Source organism: Labrus mixtus, chromosome 1 (assembly GCF_963584025.1).
Source record: "Labrus mixtus chromosome 1, fLabMix1.1, whole genome shotgun sequence".
Classification (NCBI taxonomy): Eukaryota; Metazoa; Chordata; class Actinopteri; order Labriformes; family Labridae; genus Labrus; species Labrus mixtus.
Window position 1 is genome coordinate 35,244,842 of NC_083612.1, and position 24,543 is coordinate 35,269,384.

Genomic DNA, 24,543 nt, shown 5'->3' on the forward strand with positions numbered 1-24,543 from the left:
AAAGACATATTTAATGAAATAATATTTATTCATAACCTGTTTGTATTTTTTCTTTCAATTTTTTTTGTTTTGTTTTGTGAAATATTTGCTTTCCATTATATAATGTTTTTGTTTGATTAAATGTTTTTTGGCATCCAGTAAAATATTTTTTTGAAGTCGTGACATTTTTGTACAGTTAACCTTCAGGGCCATCGTACTTCTGCACAGTGAGGCTCAAACTTCTGAGTTGATTGTCAGACTTCAAACTATGGCCTGAAAGGACAATGTGATAGGAAAAAAACCACACAATAAACAACGTCTCAGTAAAAATGTTTTTATTTCTTTTCATTTCCTCAGCCTGAATATGGAGAATTCAAAATAGCTGAGAACGTTTTACATCTGATTTATAACCAAGGAATGATCTGGTAAGTTTGAAATGTCTCTAAAATAGTGAAGAGAAGATTTATTTCCATTTTGACAGTGTAACCTTGGCCTGGCCACTGTGTGTGTAATAGATGATCTAACTCAAAGTTAATAGTCCGACTCATGCTGACCAGTCTCCATGACCCTGTTTATAGAACTGTGGCCCTCTATATTCTCTCCATTACCATCCTGTGGCCGGCTTCACCGTATTTCCTCAGCTCATTTCAGAAATGTCTCCTCACAGCTATAAACGTAATGAATTGAAAACCATGGGCCATGGGACAAACCTCCATCGCGGTGTGTGTTTGTGTATGGTTTTTGTGAGTCTGACTTCCTTTTCTTTTTCAATCCTGCAGGATGGGAGCTTTTTTCTCTCCCTGTCTTCCTGCTTTCAATGTCTTGAAGCTGATTGGTCTGATGTATCTCAGGAGCTGGGCTGTTCTCACATGCAATGTTCCCCATCAGCAGGTGTTCAGGGCCTCCAGGTCTGACACACACACGCACACACACACACACACACACACACACACACACACACACACACACACACAATGGCCTCAGAACTTAACGGTGCATTAAAAGGTGTTTCTTCTCATGGCCATAAGGGGGCCACACTACTCTATGAAAAACTCTATGGCTGTGATTTAAAATAACTCACTGCTCACTACACAGTCCCCTTTATAATGAGATAGCCATTTAATAGTCTTGTCTGAATGTTTATTGAGAATAAAACCCTATATAGTTTACTAAAATTGTCCCACATATTTTAAAGTATATGAAAAGTATTGTAAAACTAATGGCAAAATGCATCACAAGATTCCATCATGCATTGCACTGAATGGATAAAAACAGCAATGACATCATGGAAGGCAACGAGAAAATGACCTCTGCTTTGTTGGGAAGTTTTCTTTAACTGGATATGAAGTCGTACAAAAACAATCAAGATAGTGAATGAATGATTGTGTTTGTGCTTTATGAGAAAATGAGGCTACTTCTTAGTTGATCTCGGTAAATACTGTCATAATGAGATTATAGTCTCAATCTCAAGTACAAACGGAGTGTTCTTGTTGTATGAGTAAAATAGATGATAAAGCAGGGTGCATTTTCTTTAGGGTGTTTTACCTGTTGATTGACAAGTCGCACCACGATGAACCCCTTGGACGCACCAACAGAAATTCTAAGGGGTTGATTGCTAACGTTTTTAGGCAAAAAATTCACAATTGATGTCAAAGTTGCTGAAGGTTTCTGCCTGTTAAAAGGACGTTTTTTTCTGTAACTTTGCTAAATTCTGCTTATCAATCCATCAATCAGTCATTATTTTTTGGTGCCAATTCATAACGAGTGTTCTTGAGGCACTTTACAAAAGAGCAGGTTCAAGACCATACTCATTGTTAAGGAAAATGGGATAGGGGGAGATGGGATAAGATGCATTCATAAGATGCAGATTCTCCTCTGTATTCCTGGCATGCCTGTTGTCCACACTTCCTTGCCGATAAGGTGGAGGTCGGAGCAGGCCGTGCATGAATGAGGATGCCAATGGTTGTGGGGATGACAGTCTGATGGTGGTGGCTGGGCTTCAGGGTCGACGGTGGTAGTAGTGTCGGATCACCTGATAAATCATAATGAGTGTAGTGCTCATGATTGATTAATGTTGGGTCTTTGTAGGTAATAGAACGATCTAAGTAAGGTCTTTTACCTGCTCTTTTGCAAAGTGTCTTGAGCTAACATGTGATATGGATTGGCTATGTACAAATAGAGATTGATTGAGTTATAGATTAAAAATGGCAAAAATGCAAAACTTGAGGCTCAAAAATGAGAGTCCACAAACCAATGGGTGGTGTAATGCAGTGTTCATTACAAAGACATTTACAGTTCAGCTCTTTTATCAAATGAGAAATGTAGATGACTAAGCTACAAGTCTCAACAAAAGTGACTTCATATTGCAGATCAGAGAATGACAATGTTATGGTAACACTTACACTCATCAAATTGGGACTTCTTTGTTTTCAAGGAGAGGGTCGCATTAACACACTAAGTCTTTCCCTGATACCTTATCATCTGGAGACGTGTCATTGTGTAGATCTCCAGTATAGTAGATGCATCTCCCTAAAAGTAGAGACAAGAAAACATATTTATATTTTCATTTCATTGTATAGTGTTCCCCTTTGTTATTTTTTTGTATTATATATTTGCTTTAATACAGTGTATAGCTTCTGTACAGTTTATTTTAATTTACTTAGCTGTTCCTACAACTTATTTTTTATTTTATTTTATTTGTACTTGTCTACTCTTTTTTATATAATGTTATTCTATTTTATATATAATTTAAACTTTTTTGTAGAGCTGACTCAGGGAGAAACGCACAAAAATCCCAATGTACCTGTACTGTCCTGTACCTGTGCAAATGGCAATAAACATCTATTCTATTCTATTCTATAAGAACAAACATTTACACCGGCCCAAGGTCCTCTGCCCACTTTGATTTATGTAATGAGGCTGTAATTGCCTCTTTCAGTTCTTATCAGTCACTCCCAGACTGCCGGTAAATCCAAACAGCCACACACTCAGAGACAGCTCACTATACAAGTGGAGAGAAAATGTCATGGGGGCAATTAAATGCATTTGTGGGGAGGAGAGAGATCTTGATATTGACACGTAGCTTTATCCCTACTTATTATAATGGAGTGTAGATTTATAATGTGTGTTACGCTGAATATATGTTGTTCATGATGAAGTTGTTTTTCTGGCCTCTAACAAGGAAATGCAGGATCTGAAATAAGAGAGCAGTTCACTGATAGGCTAAATGCCCACATAAATAAATATTACTGTGTGAAGCATTAACTATGTTACTTTAAAGAATAATGCAGTAGTATAAGGGTAATGGTTGGGGTTTAGTGACTGATGATGGACAGCTTAGAGCAGTGGTGTCCAAACTTTTTTTCTTGCGGGCCAAAATTGTCGTGTTAGAATCGCTCGCGGGCCTTTGATTCTTCATTTGAAGTCACGGGCTGCAAAAAATCCCCTCAAATTGCCCTCGGGCCGCACTTTGGACACCCCTAGCTTAGAGGAATGCAAGTTCACAATGAAGTGAAACACTGAAACGATTGCAAATGTAACTAAAAGCAGGGGGGAAAGTAACAGATGGATTAAGCAATTTGATTAGTTGTAAGATAGAATTACATTTTTTTTGCAATCTTGAGGGTATTTTCTTGTAAAACTGAGTTTAGGCTTAGCTCTCCACAGCCGCAGGAGATGCCAGTCAGCTCGGCCCTGTCATTTAGGAGCCAGCTGGTAGTGCTGGCATGGAAGGCTACACACTGCTGCAGGCTGGCTCTTTTGTACCGTGTACATTTCAGAAAAAAGGACCTTATAATTTATGACAATGTAAGTGTATGCTAGTATATTTAGAACATTTTCAGCACTTTACTTTGCCGACAGCAGGCCGCTTTGTTTCACTTTGGTGCACCACAAACCTGTCACTCTAAAAACTCCAGTCTGGAGATTTTAGTGTAGCTTAGTTAGTTGCAAAAGAAAACAAAACCGTCAGCAAACGGATTGACAATTTCAATATTAGTTATTTTTTAAGTCTGTAACCACCAGTACAGTAGGTGTCAGATATGGATAGTTACAGAACGCTGCAGGAACAGCATTATTTTTATATAATGATACACAGTAGATGCAGAGTGAGTGATAGATTTGACTGTTTAATGACAGTAGCATGTAATAAGTTTATAATGACAGTATGAGTGGTATTACAGTCTCCATGGCTACCCGTTTGTGATTGCCCCTTTATAACTATAGATAAGAAGCCAATTCAGTGGAATGAGTTGTGCAGAAGTTGTGCTTCTAAAGTGTCTGATACATAGACAGATGTTGGATTCATGTATGGAACTGAAAGTAGAAATCTCTCCTGTCAAACTACCTCGTGGAAATATTTCCGATTAAGAAGTGCAGTACCCCGATAGTACTGTTACACATTGAGACAAATGCTTATTGATTAACACATGTAAAAGACAAGATCAGCAACAATTCATCTATTTCACTGCAATGCTTCTTCTGCATTAGACTTGATTACAGAAGCGATGTTACCTGTGTCTTTTTGCACACTAGATCGCAGGTTTTCAGACATACCCAATGTTACCACAATAATAGGTTGACAGGTAGGAAGAAAAAATCTTCAATTCCTCATATAAAACACAGCAGATGAATGGAAGAGCAAAATCTTAAATATTTGCAGCATTTTCATAAACAGTTAGGCAGGTAGCATGAGAGTATGTATGAAAACAACAGGAGTGTGAAAATTGTTCATTTTAACACACCCATGATTATTTTACCCTGCTCCTTTTTTCTTTGATTTTAGATCAAACAACTTCTACCTGGCTATGCTGCTTTTTATGCTGTTTCTGTGTATGCTGCCCACCATCTTTTCCATAGTGAGATACAGACCATCACAACACTGTGGACCATTCAGGTAAGCACAGACTTCAGATCATTTCAAAAGATGCTTCCTTTTTTTACATTCTATTTTGTGAAAAACTACAGAAGACTTATATCTATCCCCCCCAAAAAGGATCAGTATCACCTTATTACATTGTTTGTGTAAAGCTAAAAAAAAGTAACCTAATGTGTGTGTTTTAGTGGGCAAGAGAAGATTTATGACATCATCTCAGAAACAGTGGCCAATGACTTCCCCCTGTGGTTCAGCAAAGTGACGAGTTATATCACCAGCCCTGTGGTGGTGCTGCCAGCACTGCTGCTTCTGTTGTAAGACTGTGCACACCCACACCACTCATACATACACCAACACACACACCCACACACACTTGAGATTTGTCCCTGTATGTTTCAGCATGCTGATATACTATCTCCAGGCCATCGCCAGATCCCTCAAATTCACCAACAACCAGCTGAGGATGCAGCTGCAGACTGTGAGTTTCTGATGAAGTATTCTCCTGATCCATCCACAGTTTATTTATTTATTGAATGGTTCACAGGACTGAAGAAAACACGTGTAAAAACTTCTCAGGTAAAGTGCAAAACAACATATAACAGCTTTGCTCGGGCTATATGATTTGTGATGGAGATTACAGTGTCAACGTTAGCAGACATTTAAAAATGATAGACTTCAGATCTGACATTTTGAAGTTAAAATAAAACAGAGCTTTCTGTTCCACTATACTTATCAATGTATTCTCATATTGCTATAAATTGTGCCAAGCGGGTTGGTCGGGTTTTTCACTAACCCGACCAACACTTTGTCACAGCCCATCCTCTAATGTTTGATAAAGATGTTTCTGTTTGGCACCTATTGAAAAAAACAACAACCCTAAAACATCCCAAACCAGTTTTTGGCCTAATTTTACAAAACAAGTGTTGATAATTATCATTAAAGCAGTTCTTTACTGGAACATGACAATGTTATCTAAAGCTTGAGTTTGACTTTTATCTCATTAGGAACGGACTGAGGACAAGAAGAAAGTCTTCCAGATGGCTGCAGGTATCTGTTCCTCAGATCTCCTGTGTGTGTGTGTGTGTGTTGGACTTGTGCTTATTATTTCCAGACCCTCACCTTGTGATATTTACCCTTACCTTAGCGAGACTACAGGGTCCAGAGGCCACAGCAGATAAAAAGCCAGATCAGCAGGAGAGTGACATCACGAGTCAGGAGGCCTCGATCCAAACTCCGTCTCCCAGACGCAACGGCAGTGTCACCAACTTTCAGTCTCCTGTTCGACGTGGAAACAGCATCCGCACCATCACCCAGTCAGCATCTAGAACGGACCTGAACAGAGAAACTGGATTCGTCAGAAATCCATCAGTGACTGCACTGCCCAAGCACAGGCTGGAGCACATACCCAACAGGTCAACACATAATTTCAAATGATACATTTCAGTATTATCAGGGAAACAACACTGCAGATTAAATGATGCAGCCTGATGTTTAAGTGTGAGCGACATACGAAAATACGAACACGGTGTGATATGATTTAGAAAACCTTTAACATGCAGCGTGGAGAGAAGACTTCACATTAGCTCTTTCCTGATAGTCCAGCTCATGCTGCCTTTTAAACCCTGCAGTATCAATGAACAGTCGTGAAACAATAAACTCATACACCAATAGCAATACAAATCACGTAACAGAATAGAATAGATGTTAATTGCCATTTGCACAGGTACAGGACAGTACAGGTACATTGGAATTTTGTGCATTTCTCCCTGAGTCAGCTTCTACAAAAAAGATAAAATGATATATAAAATAGAATAGCATTATAAGAAAAAAAGAGTAGAAAAGTACAAATAAAATTAAAATAAATAAGTTGTAGTAACAGCTAAGTGAATTAAAATAAACTTTACAGAAGCTATACACTGTATTAAAGCAAAGATATAATACAACAGTGGTAAAACACCAATGAGTCACAAAGGTCAGTTTAGAATCATTAAGTAAAAGATGTTGCTGCTCTTAAATACTCCTGCAACATAGATACGCTTCCCATACACCAGACAAAGAACATGAGACTGTATACTTTCTCTTTGACCTCCAATTCTTTTCTTTTACAGCCTTTTACTTACTCAATTGATGGTTGAGGAGGAAGAACAGAACTTTACATCTTTAAGACTCTACACTTATTTCAACCTTGATTTTCCATCTTGATAATACATTACTGCCTTTTGTCTGTTATGGGGCTCTATATATTATTTAACTATTGACAATGTCAGCTTACTGAAAACTCCAAAGAAGAAACATATGCACATGGATATGTGTACAAGTACAAGTTCAGTAGCTGGTGGAGCTATAGTTAGCTTCACCATGGGCGCACAAAGAGGACATGAATGCCCTGTATTTGACTGTTTTTCTGTATTGAGGAATTCATTTCAGTCTTTTCTCCATGAGATCTTGATATTTAAAATCGAAATAATGTTAGGATCGACTGATTAAGGTACCTTCATCAGCAGCTGTTTGATACAAAAAACAAAACAAACAGAACATATAATCAGTTTTATAAATTACTCATGGTAGATGAGAATCGAAGAAGCACATTTTGTCAGAGCCAGCTGAGTCAGATGTTACTCTGTTAAACTAATAACTTAACATGATTATCTTTAAAATATGTCCGTAAATTATGGGACACAAAAATGTATTTGACCCTCCTTACATCGGTCTAGGAATTAGCTGAAGTCTCTCTATTTCAAACATCAAAATGCTCATGTTACTCAAGGAATTATGTTTGACAAACAGCCAAATATACACTTCAGCCCGCTCTTAATAAGCATCAGCAATAACTAAAGACTTCAACTACAACAGTTTCTCTCACTGCTTTGTAAACGTGTTGCTAATAAAACTGGAGCTGGAGCAGATTGAAAAGAATAGAAATTGTTCAGCCCTAGTTTGTTTTTCTTCGAGTATTAACTTTGGTTTGAGGAGAATGTTTTTCCAAGCCTGTCTCAGTGAACATCATGACTCCTTGGTTTTCTAAAAATAAATGGGTTGTAAAGTGGTTTTGCAGTGCAAACAAAGATCAATATTTTGCAATCATAACATAATGAGTACTATAAAAGCTAACTCTCGTGTGTTGTTCTTCTTCATAACAGGCCCCCACCGTTTCTTGGTGCTCCTGGTGGTACCAGCAAGTCCAAGTCCTACCATCACATGGCATTCAATCCTCCAGCTGGCTATTCTGACAACATCAATTCTGACCCTCTGTACAGGAAGACCAAATGCTCCATCAACCCCATGGAGGCTGCAGGAATCATTGCGGCACACAGTTATGGAGGACGGCGCGGCCACACCACCAGATATGTGATTGTTAACGAGCGAGAGCCCAGGAAGAAGCTGCTGCGCTCAGCCACGAGGATCCCACGCCATTACCTCATGGAGGAGTCGGCAGAGATTTTGGAACTGTACCCACGCAACATGAAACGCTATGCACCCCGCACAGCTCACCATCAACCTCGGCCTCACCAGTCCCACCCATCGGAGCAGCATCTGAGCGAAGAGGAAGAAGAGGAAGAGGGACAAAGCAGGAGGCGGGTGTCGTTGGGAAAGGCTCATCGGCCCCGTTCCCTCTCTGACCTCCGCCATCAAGCGAACTTCTTCATCGGTGACCGCGCTGAGGGCCACTTGTCGGGGGTTAAAGGCGCCCATCCTGCTCGAGGAGGATATGTGGCGCAGAAAGAGGAAGATCAGGATGATTGTGAAGGGGACTCAGGAGGTTTAGAGTCACCTTCCTGCTCCCAGACCAGTGTGAAGGGAGCAGACTCTGTGCTTGTGCAAACCAGGTGTCACATCCATTCCCCGGGAAAACCCAATCAGTCCACTGGGAGGACAAGGCTAATGGAGTCCTACGTGAGGCCCAAGACAAGACAAAAGCTAGACACTCCTCTGACTGAGTCAGACTCAGGCTCCCTGGCCTCCAGTAGTGACCAACAGAACAGCAGCACCGACCAGTACATCCAGGTCATTCATAACAAAGAGCGCTATCTCAAATCTGATGCCAAACAATCAAAGATAGCCAAAAAAAAGTCCAAAACAAGCATTGATCTGAATGTAGATGAGTCCAATGACCTGGTTTGCTCGAATGTTTGAAAACTTAGCTACTGTTAGATTGTTCCTCAAATATCTTATTACATAGATATTACAACAATGTTACTACATTAAACTTAAAGCACAGAAAATGAATCATTTTAAACGTGTTTTCTCTCTCTAATGTGTGTATTGTGTCATTTAGAAACATAAATGTTAGCTCTAAAAGCAAACACATATGCTATTAGGTTGATGTTAAGGACTTATAATAATATATGTTACTACCACTGCTTACCTGATATTACAATAAAACACTGAATCATCTCACATGTCCGACCTGGCCTGTGCACTCATTTAACCAGTCAGTTAACAGCATTTCATTTAGAATGTAGGGCAACTACAATTCCCAGTGTGCTTTGCTGTAACCAGCTCCGGTGAAGCCAGACAAGACTACCGGAAGTAGCCGTGCGCCTTGCCTTCAAAACAAAAAAACGTAAACTTATTCCCTGTTGGAAAAAAAACAAATATAACACGATGTTCAATTTAAACGTTGAGTAGTATTGAAGGTAAACTGAATGTGTATAATATGAGGGACAAAAAATGACTAAAGTATAAATTAATAAATAAATGTTGGGAGGAATGCATACAATAATGTAGAAATAAATAATTAAATAAATGCATCAATAAATATATAAATGCTGAAAACAATACATCAAGGAATAAATAATAAATACACTTTGTTAATTAAAAAGGCTATTTATATATTTTTACATGTATTTATTAACGTATTTCTACAGTTATATATGTATCAATGCATACATTTCCACATTAATTGAGTTATTAATTTATCTCTGTATTTTTACATTTACACATCTATTTATTTCTGTGTCCAGGTCGTAAGAGGAAAAGTATATGTAAATTTGCTTCTGTCTGTTTTTCAAAATTGACCAATCCTACTTCAGTAATGTTAGGACGGCCCACTTAATTTACATATTTACTTTTCCTTGTACAACATGTACACAGAAAGACATAAATAAATATATTTATTCATATATATATGAATAAATATATGAATATATTTATTTATATATTTATTTTATATGAATTGATGCATTTATTTAATTATTTATTTATTTATACTTTAGTCATTTTTTGTCCCTCATAGTATAAATGTGACATGGCACATTTCCATACACGTTCAGGTTTGACAGCAGGACGTTTCTTTTGAAGGACAACCGGAAGAGCATTTTTTTCTGGAAGTGTTTGCACACATCTGCCAACCATTTCCCTCTGATTTCGGAAAATTCATTCATCTTCTTAAGGATTTTTTACACAGTAATCGCATTAGATTGCTGTCCTGCGACATTAAGAACACCTTTACTATTAGTGCTGTGTTTGTTTCTGCTCACACACCGAGCCAGCTGCTGTGAAGCTAACGCAGCACCTTTCATTCATTTGTCTGTGAAGTGTTGGATCATGCTCACCTGACGAGCTAAAGCTACTGATCACTGCTGTGTGACTCTGTGTTTGATTGAATGAAGGGATAACTATCACCTGTGTGGGCCATAACGTCAGCTTCCCCGAACAATAAATTCATTTAGCAAAGGGGTCTTTTGCTTGTCACCTGTTATCTATCATGGATTATGAAGAGAAAGCGAAGTCGGTGGCTGATTGCTTGATGGGCTACAGGAAGGATGCGTCCGGGTGGAAAGTCTGCAAGAAATCGGTAAATAGTTATTCTTTTTATAAATGGAAATACTCAAACACTTGTCTTGATAACTCGCATCTCACTCACTGGTATAGAGAACGAGTAGCTACATGTAAATGTCCCTAAAACCTGTCGTAGACAAATATGCCGACAAATGACGCTTTAGTACGGAACCCCGAGGTGGACATTTTCAATCTATTTCATTTAACTCCCCCGTTCTCGCGATACTGTGTGCATTTGGTCTGTTCTCTCGAGGTCTCAACTCGTGTATCTCGTTAGCTTGGGTTCGAAATGCTGGTTTTTATGAGGGACAAAAAATGACTAAAGTATAAATAAATGTTGGGAGGAATGCATACAATAATGTATGAATAAATAAATAAATAAATATATAAATGCTGAAAACAATATATCAATGAATAAATAATAAATACACTGTTAATGAAAAAGGCTATTTATATATTTTTACATGTATTTATTCATTTATTAACGTATTTCTACAGTTATATATGTATCAATGCATACATTTCCACATTAATTGAGTTATTAATTTATTTCTGTATTTTTACATTTCCACATCTATTTATTTCTGTGTCCAGGTCGTAAGAGGAAAAGTATATCTGTAAATATGTAAATTTTCTTCTGTCTGTTTTTCAAAATTGACCAATCCTACTTCAGTAATGTTAGGACGGCCCACTTAATTTACATATTTACTTTTCCTTGTACAACATGGACACAGAAATACATAAATAAATATATGAATATATTTATTTATGTATTAATTTTATATGAATTGTTGCATTTATTTATATATATATATATTTATTGATGCATTTATTTATTTATTTATTTATACTTGTTGTCTTTGGAAAACCAGCACTGATATCCAGACAGAATGAAATAGAAATAGAAAACACTCTATTCTTGGCCATTTCAAAACACAAGGTGTCATGCAAAAACAGAATAAAGACAGAAACAAAAGTTCTACATAAAAAAGCAAGGCACCAGGTTGTCAAAGTTCATATTGAAGGGGTGTTAAATGATAATATAAATATAGAGTGCTATTTGAAACATGAGGTAACAGGCCTGTTAAATCTCCTTAATTATAAGATATTTAATGGCAACTGGGACAAACATATTTTTTCTTAACGTTTTCTTTGCACAGGGGATTAATAAGCTGTGATCTCTAAAAAAAAGAGCCCCGGAAGTCACATACACACCACATTCAAAAACAGCCTGTTTTTACAGCCTACAAAAAGTGATATAGGTCTGATGAGTTATTTTCATCATGGGCACACACACTGTACGGGGGTTAATCTTTTATAACAAATCTGTTTTTATTTTATCAACGATAAGTTATCCATAGCTTACATTATTGACAGGTGAGTGCAGTGTAGCAGTTTGAAAGTTAGGCTGCCACCGATGAGCCTCAACACCCCCCTGTAGTAACCGGTGGGTGACGTCACTCAGGCTTCATGGTCTTATCATGGGAAAACGGAGTAGAATAAAATGTATGGATGCATGTCTGCTGAAAGGCTTCCATACTGTTAAAAAAAACCATCTCAAACACAAATGTTAAAACCTTTTAAATGTATTCAATTATCAATATTTATTCATCACAGTTTGAGTTATATTTCTATGGAAACCAACATTTCCTGGTGACAGTTTTCTTTTTTTGTTGCTAGCAAACGTTTAGTCCAGATATCTGTCTTAACGTTAAACAGTATCCCCTGTCAGGTTAGGTGATGTAGCACTGCAAATTATTTAGGTAATTCATAACCCAGTGTTGTCTTCAATGTCATGTCACCCATACTTTTACCCATCTTTTCAGTACATTTCCAGAAAATATGAGTGTGATTTACATCCTCCAGCATGTGTGTTGTGTTGTTAACAACTTAATGTCAGTGGCCTACAGGGTACCCCGTGCACAGTCTAAACATGTTCTCAGGTGATCCAGCTCAGAATCTAAATCTCGTTTGTCTTTACCACTGTAAACCAGATTTTGTAATTGTATAATTATTTTTCCATTTTCCTTAAACATGTCCATATTTGCTAACACATTTTGAGCATGATATCCCCCTCCGTAATTAGTTCAATTTCTGTCCGGCTTGTACTAACCTTGTATCACAGAGTTGTGTAGCATCATAACATTCCTGGAGATTTGGTAATGCATGCACACCTTTATCTTTAGGAGCTTGTAATATAGTTTACTTTATTCTATACTTCTTCCCTTCCCAGATAAACCCTTGTGTTTGTCCTACTGAACAAATTGAAGTTGAGGAACTTCTACTGGTAGGGGTTGAAAGAAATACAGAATTCTCTGTTATGTGTCTTAATGATTTCTATCTCGGAGCTAAAGCCGAACGTGAGTACTACTACTGAAAACTGTTCCATATACAGTACAGACCAAAAGTTTGGACACACCTTCTCATTCAAAGAGTTTTCTTTATTTTCATGACTATGAAAATTGTAGATTCACACTGAAGGCATCAAAACTATGAATTAACACATGTGGAAATATATACTTAACAAAAAAGTGTGAAACAACTGACAATATGTCTTATATTCTAGGTTCTTCAAAGTAGCCACCTTTTGCTTTGATTACTGCTTTGCACACTCTTGGCATTCTCTTGATGAGCTTCAAGAGGTAGTCACCTGAAATGGTCTTCCAACAGTCTTGAAGGAGTTCCCAGAGATGCTTAGCACTTGTTGGCCCTTTTGCCTTCACTCTGCGGTCCAGCTCACCCCAAACCATCTCGATTGGGTTCAGGTCCGGTGACTGTGGAGGCCAGGTCATCTGGCGCAGCACCCCATCACTCTCCTTCTTGGTCAAATAGCCCTTACACAGCCTGGAGGTGTGTTTGGGGTCATTGTCCTGTTGAAAAATAAATGATGGTCCAACTAAACGCAAACCGGATGGAATAGCATGCCGCTGCAAGATGCTGTGGTAGCCATGCTGGTTCAGTATGCCTTCAATTTTGAATAAATCCCCAACAGTGTCACCAGCAAAGCACCCCCAAACCATCACACCTCCTCCTCCATGCTTCACGGTGGGAACCAGGCATGTAGAGTCCATCCGTTCACCTTTTCTGCGTCGCACAAAGACACGGTGGTTGGAACCAAAGATCTCAAATTTGGACTCATCAGACCAAAGCACAGATTTCCACTGGTCTAATGTCCATTCCTTGTGTTCTTTAGCCCAAACAAGTCTCTTCTGCTTGTTGCCTGTCCTTAGCAGTGGTTTCCTAGCAGCTATTCTACCATGAAGGCCTGATTCACACAGTCTCCTCTTAACAGTTGTTCTAGAGATGTGTCTGCTGCTAGAACTCTGTGTGGCATTGACCTGGTCTCTAATCTGAGCTGCTGTTAACCTGCGATTTCTGAGGCTGGTGACTCGGATGAACTTATCCTCCGCAGCAGAGGTGACTCTTGGTCTTCCTTTCCTGGGGCGGTCCTCATGTGAGCCAGTTTCTTTGTAGCGTTTGATGGTTTTTGCGACTGCACTTGGGGACACTTTCAAAGTGTCCCCAATTTTTCGGACTGACTGACCTTCATTTCTTAAAGTAATGATGGCCACTCGTTTTTCTTTACTTAGCTGCTTTTTTCTTGCCATAATACAAATTCTAACAGTCTATTCAGTGGGACTATCAGCTGTGTATCCACCTGACTTCTGCACAACACAACTGATGGTCCCAACCCCATTTATAAGGCAAGAAATCCCACTTATTGAACCTGACAGGGCACACCTGTGAAGTGAAAACCATTTCAGGTGACTACCTCTTGAAGCTCATCAAGAGAATGCAGAGTGTGTGCAAAGCAGTAATCAGAGCAAAAGGTGGCTACTTTGAAGAAACTAGAATATAAGGCGTATTTTCAGTTGTTTTACACTTTTTTGTTAAGTATATATTTCCACATGTGTTAATTCATAGTTTTGATGCCTTCAGTGTGAATCTACAATGTCAATAGTCATGAAAAGAAAGGACACTCATTGAATGAGAAGGTGTGTCCAAACTTTTGGTCTGTACTGTATATAAACATATATTTCTGAATGTCCTCGTTCCATGCCCTGTAATCCATTTCTTATTGTTTTGTTAAGTTGTCTGTGATATTTGAATGATTTTCTGTCTGTTGTATGGTTTAAGACGGTGAGTCATTTATGGACAATAGCTTTGTTTTTGTTTGCTTGTTTGTTAAAGGAAAAATAGATTCTAACAGGATTCTAACAATCTCATTCATTTATGAAGACAAACATTTGGTTTCATTAAAAAGATTAAAACATCATCTGCAAATAACCACATTTTGTATTCCTGTACATAGACTGTAAATATTAATGGATGAAGCCTGAGTGACGGCACCAATCTGTTACAGCAGGGGGCTCTGGAGGCTCATCGGCAGCAGCCGCCATGTTGAAAATGCTGTCTCAACCCAACTTTCAGTCAAGCTAATGACAGGCTCGAGCTGGGGCGGGTTTAAAGCCTCTTGACAAACCGTTACACGGCGCCCACCTGTCTATCAGGTCAGCCTTGCGCCTAACTATGAATAACACGTACTATTCATGAAATCAAACCAGAGGTGTTATAAAACAATTCAACGACCCGTAAAATGTGTGCCGTGAGGACAATAACTAATCAGACCTATTTGGTTCTTTGTACCAGGCTGTAAACGTGAACATTTCAGCTGTAAAAACAGGCTTTTTGAATGAGCCAGCTTCAAGCAGACATTCGAAGACCTGTAGTTTTTTTGCACTTCCGCATTGGCTTATTTTTACACAGGAGGTTGCTGCTTGGTTCTGCAACTTTTACTTCCACCCCTCTATTCCTTCATCTTGTTGTATTGCTTGGGCCAAGAACTCTATAAAAATCACCAAAAGATTGAGTGATGTGGGGCGCTGGTGGTGCAGTGGTTAGTGCGCACGCCCCATGTATGGAGGCTGTAGTCCTCCAAGCGGGCGGCCCATGTTCAAATCCAACCTGTGGCTCCTTTCCTGCATGTCATTCCCCACTCTCTCTCTCTCTCCCTGATTTCTGACTCTATCCACTGTCCTATCTCTCATTAAAAAAGCCCCAAAAATAAATCTTAAAAAAAAAAAAGATTGAGTGATGTGTGTGTGCTTGGGCAAGACACTTAACCCAGAGTTGCTCCTGCTGCCTCGTCAGCGGTGTATGAATGAGATTTGTTACATCTGATGGTCTCTTTACTCAGCAGCCTCTACTATCAGTGTGTGAATGTGTAGGTGTGACATGCAGTGTAAAAGCACTTTGAGTAGTGAGAAGAGAAAGGTGCTATACAAGCTCAAGTCCATTTCCCATGTATCCCTGCCTTTGCTTTCCACGATCAACTTTTTCATCTTTTCTCCTGTTTTTTCAAAGTGGATCTGTAGTTGACCGGTCTGACCAGATACAGGAGCTCTTTTTAGGGCGCACTCTGCAACACACACACACACACACACACACACACACACACACACACACACACACACACACACACACACACACACACACAGTGCTGTCTATCCCTGCTGGCTCTGTCGATCCTGGCTCGCCCATGTAATGTAGGCGGGACAGAGGGAGTGTCATTACTCCTCTGTGACAGTGAAGGCGCCTTGAACAGGCAGTCAGAACAGGTCTAATCAGGACAATCAAGAATATTTGTACTCCTCCTACAGGAGCCCTCAGTGGACAATCTCCATACATTTGATTTAACTCTGTTTTCACTTGATAGATCTTGACTTAATTATCTAGTAACAATGGGACGGCGTTCCCATGATAACTTCATTTCTAGAGATCTGTAGAAAACGACTGTAAAAACCAGTGTTGTTCTCCTGCATTAACATTATAAATAATAAATCGAAAGCTTGAGAAAGCAACCCATAATTGACTCTTTATCACAGAGAACAGATTTAAATAAAATGTATTAATGCTTGTCTGCGTAGGGCCTCCGTACATTCCTACTAAAATGTTTTAAAGAACTTAAATTGAATGTTTTTTTTTCAAGAGGATCAAAACGAGGTGACTTGATCAAGCCTGGTTTCAGAAACAACTCACTCACTCTGACAGCTCTAATCCAGTCAGAGTTCCTCAAACAGCTGGACCCTGGTGCTTAATATTTGACTGTTCACTTGTTGTTCCAGCTGAAGGAGACCTCTCAACAGCAGCATCTATCAGACTCTTCACAATGCTCTTTGTTTATCTTCTGTTTTTTCTTTGGCAGAATGACGTCGTCGTGTCTTGGCGTCCTTCATCTGAGTTCCTCGGGAATGTGTGAGAAACTTAAACTCCTTTTTTTGTCTTTCTTATTTATTTAATTTTATGTTTTGGTTTAATAAACAGTTGAAATAAAAAAAGATCATAAATCATTTGTGTGTTGAATAGAGAAAAACATATTCCCATGACCATGAGCCTCTGTTAGATGTCTGAAACTTCATTTAAACCTTAAGCAACCTCCAGTTAATCTGAAGGATGTATTAGAGGTGGAAGTAATTGACAAGTAATTCAAAAATTCTAACTGTACCTTTTTTGAATGGATAGTTGATGTTGGAGGTTTTTGAAGTGGGCTTTTAAGGGGTATTTGTATATTAGCCACAGGATCGGCCCTTTATTGAAAAACCGGCCGGAGTGACTCTCCTAGGCTGTACAATGTTTCTGATGGGGTCCTCCATCCTTCCATCCATTCCTTCTGTTTGTCCAGGGTCGCAGTCAGTGAACCCAGACTTCCCTCTCCCCGCCAGCGTTTTCCAGCTCCCCTTGTGGGATTCTGACGGGGGTCATTTTTAGCTCATTTTAATGGTCCAACCTAAACACCAAAGACAGTGTAATTGTACGTTAAGTTTAGAAAATGTTCAGTGCTTTACTTTGTCATAATAAATCTGTTTTAACACTGTTCCACCAAAACACACACAAGTGTACATTTCAACTTTGCAAGTAGACTCAGCTATTGTGAATTTGGATATTAATGAATCCCAGTTTGAGATCATTTAAAGATTATTCTGTTGACACAGCATAGTTCTGGTTTTAAGTGTGTTATTCTAGCTCAGCTGACACAGAGTATTTTAAAAAGGTCAACATATCGTGCAGACGATACCATGGGTTGTGTCATGCAATAAAAAAAAATGCGAGCCGAAAACTTAATTAGAGATAAAAGTTCCACTTGACTTTTCTGTTTTTTTCCAATTTGATTTGTAGAAACTGATGAAGGTCGGTAAAACATCAGAGTTCAGTACAGGGAATTCTGGATGGTGAGTGATGCAGACTGCAGGAACATGTGATCCGCTGGTACCCTCTGATCCAGAAAAGTCCCCCTTGTAGCTCTCCGGGTTTGTGAACATGTGCTCACAGTTTACACACCTGCACCACCATCCCAAGAGGGATCTCTCCCTGTCTTTCAGTTAACACAGAAGTTCCCCCCTCTCTCTCTGTCAGGGGTTCGATCCCCAGAAGCCACATGTCAGTGTCTCCTTTGACAAGACCCTCAAGCCCAAGTTTCTCTCGCTTCTTTATCAGCTGTGTACGAATGTAGAAGAATGGATTAGTAATACTGATGGACACTTTATTAAGCAGCCTCTGCCATCAGTGTGTGAACAGGAAGGTGTGACCTGCGGTGTAGAAAAAAAGCGCTTTGAGTAAGACTAGAAAAGCCCTATACAAGCTCAAGTCCATTGTCTTTGGGACCTGTTGAGTCTCTGTCTGCAGAAGTCAAAGTGTCCTCTTGTATCATAAACAGTATGTCATAGTCGCTGTAAAAAAAATCTCTCATCTTTTAGCTCAGACTGTTTTTATATTGTTTTATGTATCGTCTATGCAGCAGTATCCGAGACAAGTTTCTCCCTAGGGAGACGAATAAAGAAACCTTGACCTTGACCTTGATTTGTTGTCTAATTAGAAGCCTGCAGGCCTGAACAGCTGAACAGTGCTGTGCTGGCAGAGGAACACGTGTGTCACAAACAAAGGGGCCGGCTGACTGTCAAATTAAAGAGCTGAAACTGTTCAATGATTTCATTTCTTAAAATTGTGACTTCTCCTCCGGTTTAGTCACAGTCTCCTATTCACAGTGATGACATGGAAAGTAGCCTGTCAGTGGTGGTCTTGACCGGTATTGATTTAAAGTCTAGAGACCGAGACGAGATCGAGTAAAAATGCTTTGGATTCCAAGACTTTCAAAAAGTGGTCTCGGGACCGGTCTTGGATTTTGAGTATTACAACACTACCTAAAGAGACAGAACAGCTTGATGGTTGACGCTGAACGCCGTAGTGCTCTTACATCATTGTTGGTGTTCAGGGTGAAGCTCAACTACTCGGTACAAATGGCCCACAGCAGTGACGAAAGGCACTCTGACCCATTTCTTAATGAAGGGGGCGAGGCTGACCGGCCTCTCCTGTGGCTGATGCACATATTATTGACAAGAACCTCATACAACCCCACCTCAAAAACCAGAAATGACTCAAAAACAACTGCTTAAAGGTTCCAATCAAATTAAATGTGGAGTTTCTCTCTGTGTAGTGGGATGAATAAAATATATACATCAAATTCATCTGACCTGAAAATAATCTAATCTGTTATGTCACTTCTCTTTTAGTTATAAGGGGGAGGGGATCGTCAACGGCAGCCCAGAGAACGTTTGGGAGTGCTTGAAGCCAATACCCAACGGGCTCAGAGTCAGCTGGGACAAAAACGTGAAAATGTTTCAACTGTTGGAACAAATCACAGAGGTTTGTTTGTTTACTTAAGATCTTTGTCTAAATCATGTTGTATTCATTAACCCTGTCGCCTCATTCAGTTGTCTTTCAGATCGTTATTGTAACATATTTTAAATCCTAAAAAAAGCCACACAATATTTTGGTAACTTTAAAGGCTTTATATGTGATTTTTTGATCCAGCAGATGTCGCCCTTGAGCACCAGCATGAAACCAAAACAACTCACGCTGCATTGTTGTGTTAGCATGCTAATGCTAGCGATCTTTATTATGCTCGTATCTTCACACTGCATGTAAATTTACCTGAAATGAGTGTGATCTAGAAACACAGTTAAGCAGTGAGTACAGTATGTTATTCTTCTTTTCTCTAGTCCCTCAATTAAACAACTTTTATACACGAGGGGAGGAGTCAGCTGGCCGTCCGGGCGATGTAAACAAAGTGAAGATAGGACTCTGAAAACATCACAGACAGTGGGACTCGGGTGTTACACCCATTGTAGACAGTCATGACTCACAGAGTTATTTTCAGAGGAGATACTTGATTTATATTATATTTAAGTGTGAAAAATCACAGAAAGACTTTAAACTGTAAATCTAGTCTGATCATGTCAAAAACCAAAAAAGGTTTTGACAAAAGAACTGTCTGAAAATAACGACTGCTGGATTTGATTGATGAAGTCAAAATGTAGTAACTACTTGTCCAGTGCAGCTTCAGATGTGTCCCAGCTTTCTCTTTGTTTGTCTTTGACTTCATGCTCTCTCTCTCTCCCTCTCTCCCACAGGACATCTCTATCTTCAGAACAGTCACGCCCTCAGCAGCTATGGGGATCATCGCTCCACGAGACTTTGTGGATGTTATTTTAATTAAACAATATGAAGACGGCACCATTTCATCAAATGGTGCGTAACAACTCCTTTGTTTCTACTTCCTGTAGTTGTACACCTGATATGCGTGTGTGTGTGTGTGTGTGTGTGTGCCAAAAGTATTGAAAGTGCAGTAATATGTTTGTATATTTATTTATATTTGGATTATTTTTTATTATTTATGTATTATATATTTATTATATTTCTATATATATATTTTTGGTATATTTATGTAATAATATTTGACATTATATTAATTTCCAAGTTCGGCTAATAGACTTTTTTTTGTTTGATCCCCCCTCCCCCCAGTATTAATCGAATTATTTCCTTTATTTTTTATTATCAGCTTATTATGAGGAACACTGTGCTGAGTTCTTGCTCCTCTAAGACTCAGATTGTCCATGTGATGGTTCATTTCATAGAAAGGATCCTGATGTGACAGATGTTGTGTGATTGTGTAATCCATCGTTTTGTTAATCCTGTACGTGAGGTCAAATTGAAAGATATATCTTCTCTGTTTCTATCTATGCTCACTCTCATTTGCTCTTCTGTTGTTTATTTGAATGCATTCTTCTTAAACTGGAGTGTAAATGTGTTTGTTTTTAAGGGCAAACACCTGCATTTGTTTCAGGGAGTTTGTTGAGAAGATTGATGCATTTTTCTCAGTCATGATAAGATGATTTTATTTAAGCTGATGCCTTTCAGAGTGTGGATAGATAACACCTTTAGTGAGATCCCTCAGCAGTGATCTGTTCTGAAGGAGACACAACCCCTCACATGTCCAGTATAACACCGATAAATGTGCACCTTTTGTGTCTTTGTGTCAAACAGCCAGCAATGTGATTCACGCGGGCTGTCCTCCCCAGTCCGGCTATGTGAGAGGATTTAACCACCCGTGTGGATGCATCTGTGTCCCCGTCTCAGGGTGAGCACCCGTACACACCCCACAAACAAGTTTAAGTCCATGTTCACCCACCTAATTTGCTTCTCTCTTTTTTGTATTCTTCCACTTCTTCTGTTCTTCCACTCAGAGAGCCCAAGAAGACCCAGGTTTTTAGTTTCTTCCAGACTGACCTGAGTGGCCTGCTCCCTCGCTCTGTGGTCGACTCCTTCTTCCCCTCCAGCATGACCGAGTTCTACAGCAACCTGTCCAAGGCTGTCAAATCCCTCAAGGACCTTTGACACCGAGAGGTTAAGAAGTATACCTTTAAACCTGAGGCCTAATGACTTGTCAGGCCAAATGAAAAACAGTCTATTTTAAAACAGTCCAAACCCAACAGCAATCAGTACACCGACATGATCCAACACTTATTTCATTTAATTCGACTCCATGATTAGTTTATATTTCCCTGGCACTGAAGGAGGAACCCACTAAATCTTTCTTCCTTCCAATTTGAGGGCACTAAAAAAAGTCACAAGCTCTAAGATCAGGTCTTTGACAAACCAGCATCTTAAGTGTCCCTACCTGTGGGATGAATATATGTCCTCCAATCTAAAGAGAAACACATGATGTAAATCTGTATTTGTAAATGTTTTTAAATATGGACGGGATGAAGGCATTTATTCTCCTCATAGCATCCTTCAGAGTGTATAGAAAACATGCATGTTGCATGGACCTGGTTTACCCTACAATGCTATCAGATATATGGTTAAGAAATCTCATGTCATACCTCATATTTAGTGTTGTTCTTGAAATGCCACTGATTCGCTCTGCTTTGCTCACCTGTAAAAAGAAATGTCACGCCTCCACTCGAGCACTCTCCCTGATGCACTGCCGAGGCATCACAGTATATTTCCCTTTTACTCGTGGTAGAGGTTTCCAAAGTACATTTCCTCTTCCTGTTCTTCACTTTCAGTCCCTGAAACTCTTCAGGGGCCTTCTGTCAGAAATGTGACACTTTGACTTCTCCTTTGAGTGAAACATAATTTTCCTACATGTTGACTGTACTCAGTGTGCTAGAACCAAACACAGTTGACCAATATTTAGAACACTTTTTAAGTATGAAAGATCCAAAAATCATGTTGGGCTTTTAAAAGAACATTTTTCTGATACTCACCGATCACAGCAGAGTGCATCAGGGCTCTTATTGCATGTTTCCAAAGTTAGCGATTTGGAGGGGATAGTGATATTGGTTGGTGTTTTGATAAATTTTCATAACAGCATATGCACTCTGTATTTTTGGGATAAATCTGAATTTATTAGAAATTAGAAAAGAACATCAAAAAAAAAAAATAACTCTAAGTGTACAAACTGTATCACCAACCAAAACGTCTCAGAGATTTCATGTAAACTTAACTTACTGCTTGCACTTCACACTTTTCTACAAAGCCCTTTACAGGGCGGCTGTGGCTCAGTGGGTGGTAGAGTCGTCTCTCAACCGGAAGGCCGAAGGTTCAAACCCCAGCTCCTGCAGCAACGTGTCCGATTTGTCCTTCAGCAAGACACATAACCCTGAATTACTACTGCTTCATCAGTGGTGTATGAATGGATGAGTTAATACTGATGGTCTCTTTACATAGCAGCCTCTACCATCAGTGTGTGAATGTGTATGAGAGACATGCGGTGTAAAAGCACTTTGAGTAGTCAGAAGACTTGAAAAGTGCTACAAGCTCAAGTCCATTTACCATTTAGAGATGAAAAGTCTCAGCCTAAGTTAGCTCCAACATGCAGCTTCATGTTGTTCCTCTGCTGTGTGAGATTCCTGAAGTGGTGTGAAGAAATAAATACGTAGGCCATATGTTTTCTTTCACCTTCTTCTTCAGGAAATACAATAAATCTAAACTTCTCTCCCAGCTGAAGAGCCGTTACAAACTCTGAAAACTCAACAAGCAGTCCTATTGCAGGGTTGTGGTGCTGAGACGCTGAGATGCACAGGAGGTGTGGCTTGCACAACTACACCAGAGATGAGCATCTGTTACAGGATGACTTCATGATTTAACAGTGTCTTGTATAACTCATGGAACTCTCTCTAGAGCATTCAGGCTGATTCTGGGATGCCTCAAACACATGTTTACCTCATGATTTGAAACTTTGCCGAAGTTTAGTATGAACATCCAACATTGTAACATGATATTTGTGTTTTAGAATCTGAAACAGCATAATACAGTGTTATACAAATGAAAAAAGGGCAAGTTTATACAATTGGTAAATGGACTTGAGCTTGTATATTTCTTTTCTAGTCTTCTGACTACTCAAAGTGCTTTTTCTCCGCAGGTCACACCTACACATTCACACACTGATGGTAGAGGTTGCTCTGTACCATCAGAAGTAACTAATCCCATTCATACACATTCATACACCGCTGATGAAGCAGCAGGAGCAACTTGGGGTTAAGTGTCTTGCCCAAGGACACATCGGACATGTTGCTTCAGGAGCTGGGGATCAAACCCTCAACATGACTGTTGAGAGATGACCGACTCAACCCACTGAGCCACAGGCGCCCCAACAAGAAAACTTGTTCTTCTACTCTCTCATTGTGCGTTTATGTCATTAAAGTAAGCCAGGTGCTGCACACACATTTTGTCTCACTAGAAGGAGGACTAGTGAGAAGTGTGACAAGTTCACAGATTTATATTCAGCATCAGATTCTGAGAAAACCAAGGGGACTTGTTGTTCCCCCTTTATATTGTGAGTACCCTCTCCTCTTTACCTAGCGACTATCATGTTGAAGTTAAATTGTAGTGGTACGTTTTTCTGCTGGTTTCAAATACTCTGTGGTTTATTAGACCTACAACAATAAACTTACGAGACTATAAGCACAAATCCTTTTTTCTTTAGAGTTGCTCTGAAGGCCAGTTGTTGCTGCCTTGATGTTTGATTATAAGTTATATCCAACTGATTTGAAACAGCCTTTGTATAAACCCTGAGTGTTATGTGAGACGTGTTAATGGAAGGAGGAGGACAAACATGCTCATTGTTTCAGCCCTGTTAGAACTTTAGTTTAATGCAGATTGCCAACAAAAATAAATGGATCCTGTGGCACTGACTCAAATGTCAAGATTTGTAGTTTCCCTGACAAACTCCAGGTTTGTTTTTATACACTGAAAGACTGATCCGTGTGATAGGAGATGTAGTAGATGTCAGTTTCAACAGGGGCTGTTACCCTTGTCTTCTACACGTTTGTGCGTGGTGGATCTGTATGGAGGAACACTTTGGGAAATGTACTTTTGGAACATTAAGCTGATCATTTTAAGACTTATTGTTTTATTTTTGATCACAGTTTCTTTGAGGTCTGATAGTGGAACACTCGTCTCTTCTCTTTAACACTAAAATCAGCTTGCAGCACAGGACAAATCTTAAACTACCTCTGTTTCACAATATAAACAAAATAAATGCTCTTTACACTTCACACAAATACAAC

At 39.3% G+C, this 24,543-nt stretch overlaps 2 protein-coding genes and 1 long non-coding RNA gene across 3 annotated transcripts in view; 2 read left to right on the forward strand and 1 right to left on the reverse strand.

Annotated features, from left to right (window-relative positions):
• Positions 1-9,093, forward strand: part of LOC132978248 (transmembrane channel-like protein 3) — a 31,442-nt gene extending 22,349 nt beyond the window's left edge. Inside the window, exons 15-22 of the mRNA XM_061043383.1 lie at positions 337-404; positions 759-887; positions 4,763-4,873; positions 5,041-5,166; positions 5,252-5,330; positions 5,857-5,899; positions 5,997-6,264; positions 7,993-9,093. Of these exons, the coding sequence (XP_060899366.1) occupies positions 337-404; positions 759-887; positions 4,763-4,873; positions 5,041-5,166; positions 5,252-5,330; positions 5,857-5,899; positions 5,997-6,264; positions 7,993-8,986 (1,818 nt within the window). The 3' untranslated portion in view covers positions 8,987-9,093. The remainder of the gene's footprint in view (positions 1-336; positions 405-758; positions 888-4,762; positions 4,874-5,040; positions 5,167-5,251; positions 5,331-5,856; positions 5,900-5,996; positions 6,265-7,992) is intronic.
• A 1,421-nt stretch (positions 9,094-10,514) lies between these two features.
• On the forward strand, positions 10,515-23,137 carry stard5 (StAR related lipid transfer domain containing 5). Its single transcript, XM_061043350.1, has 6 exons — positions 10,515-10,649; positions 16,839-16,888; positions 19,201-19,333; positions 20,101-20,218; positions 21,014-21,107; positions 21,214-23,137. Exons 1-6 carry the CDS (start codon positions 10,560-10,562, stop codon positions 21,362-21,364), a joined length of 636 nt encoding a protein of 211 aa, XP_060899333.1. The 5' UTR covers positions 10,515-10,559; the 3' UTR covers positions 21,365-23,137.
• Positions 22,665-23,556, reverse strand: LOC132978257 (uncharacterized). The gene is made up of 3 exons (XR_009673881.1): positions 23,288-23,556; positions 22,911-23,149; positions 22,665-22,785 (listed from the first exon to the last, which is right to left on the reverse strand). It is a non-coding gene; the product is annotated as an uncharacterized LOC132978257 (long non-coding RNA).
• Positions 23,557-24,543: the final 987 nt, after the last annotated feature.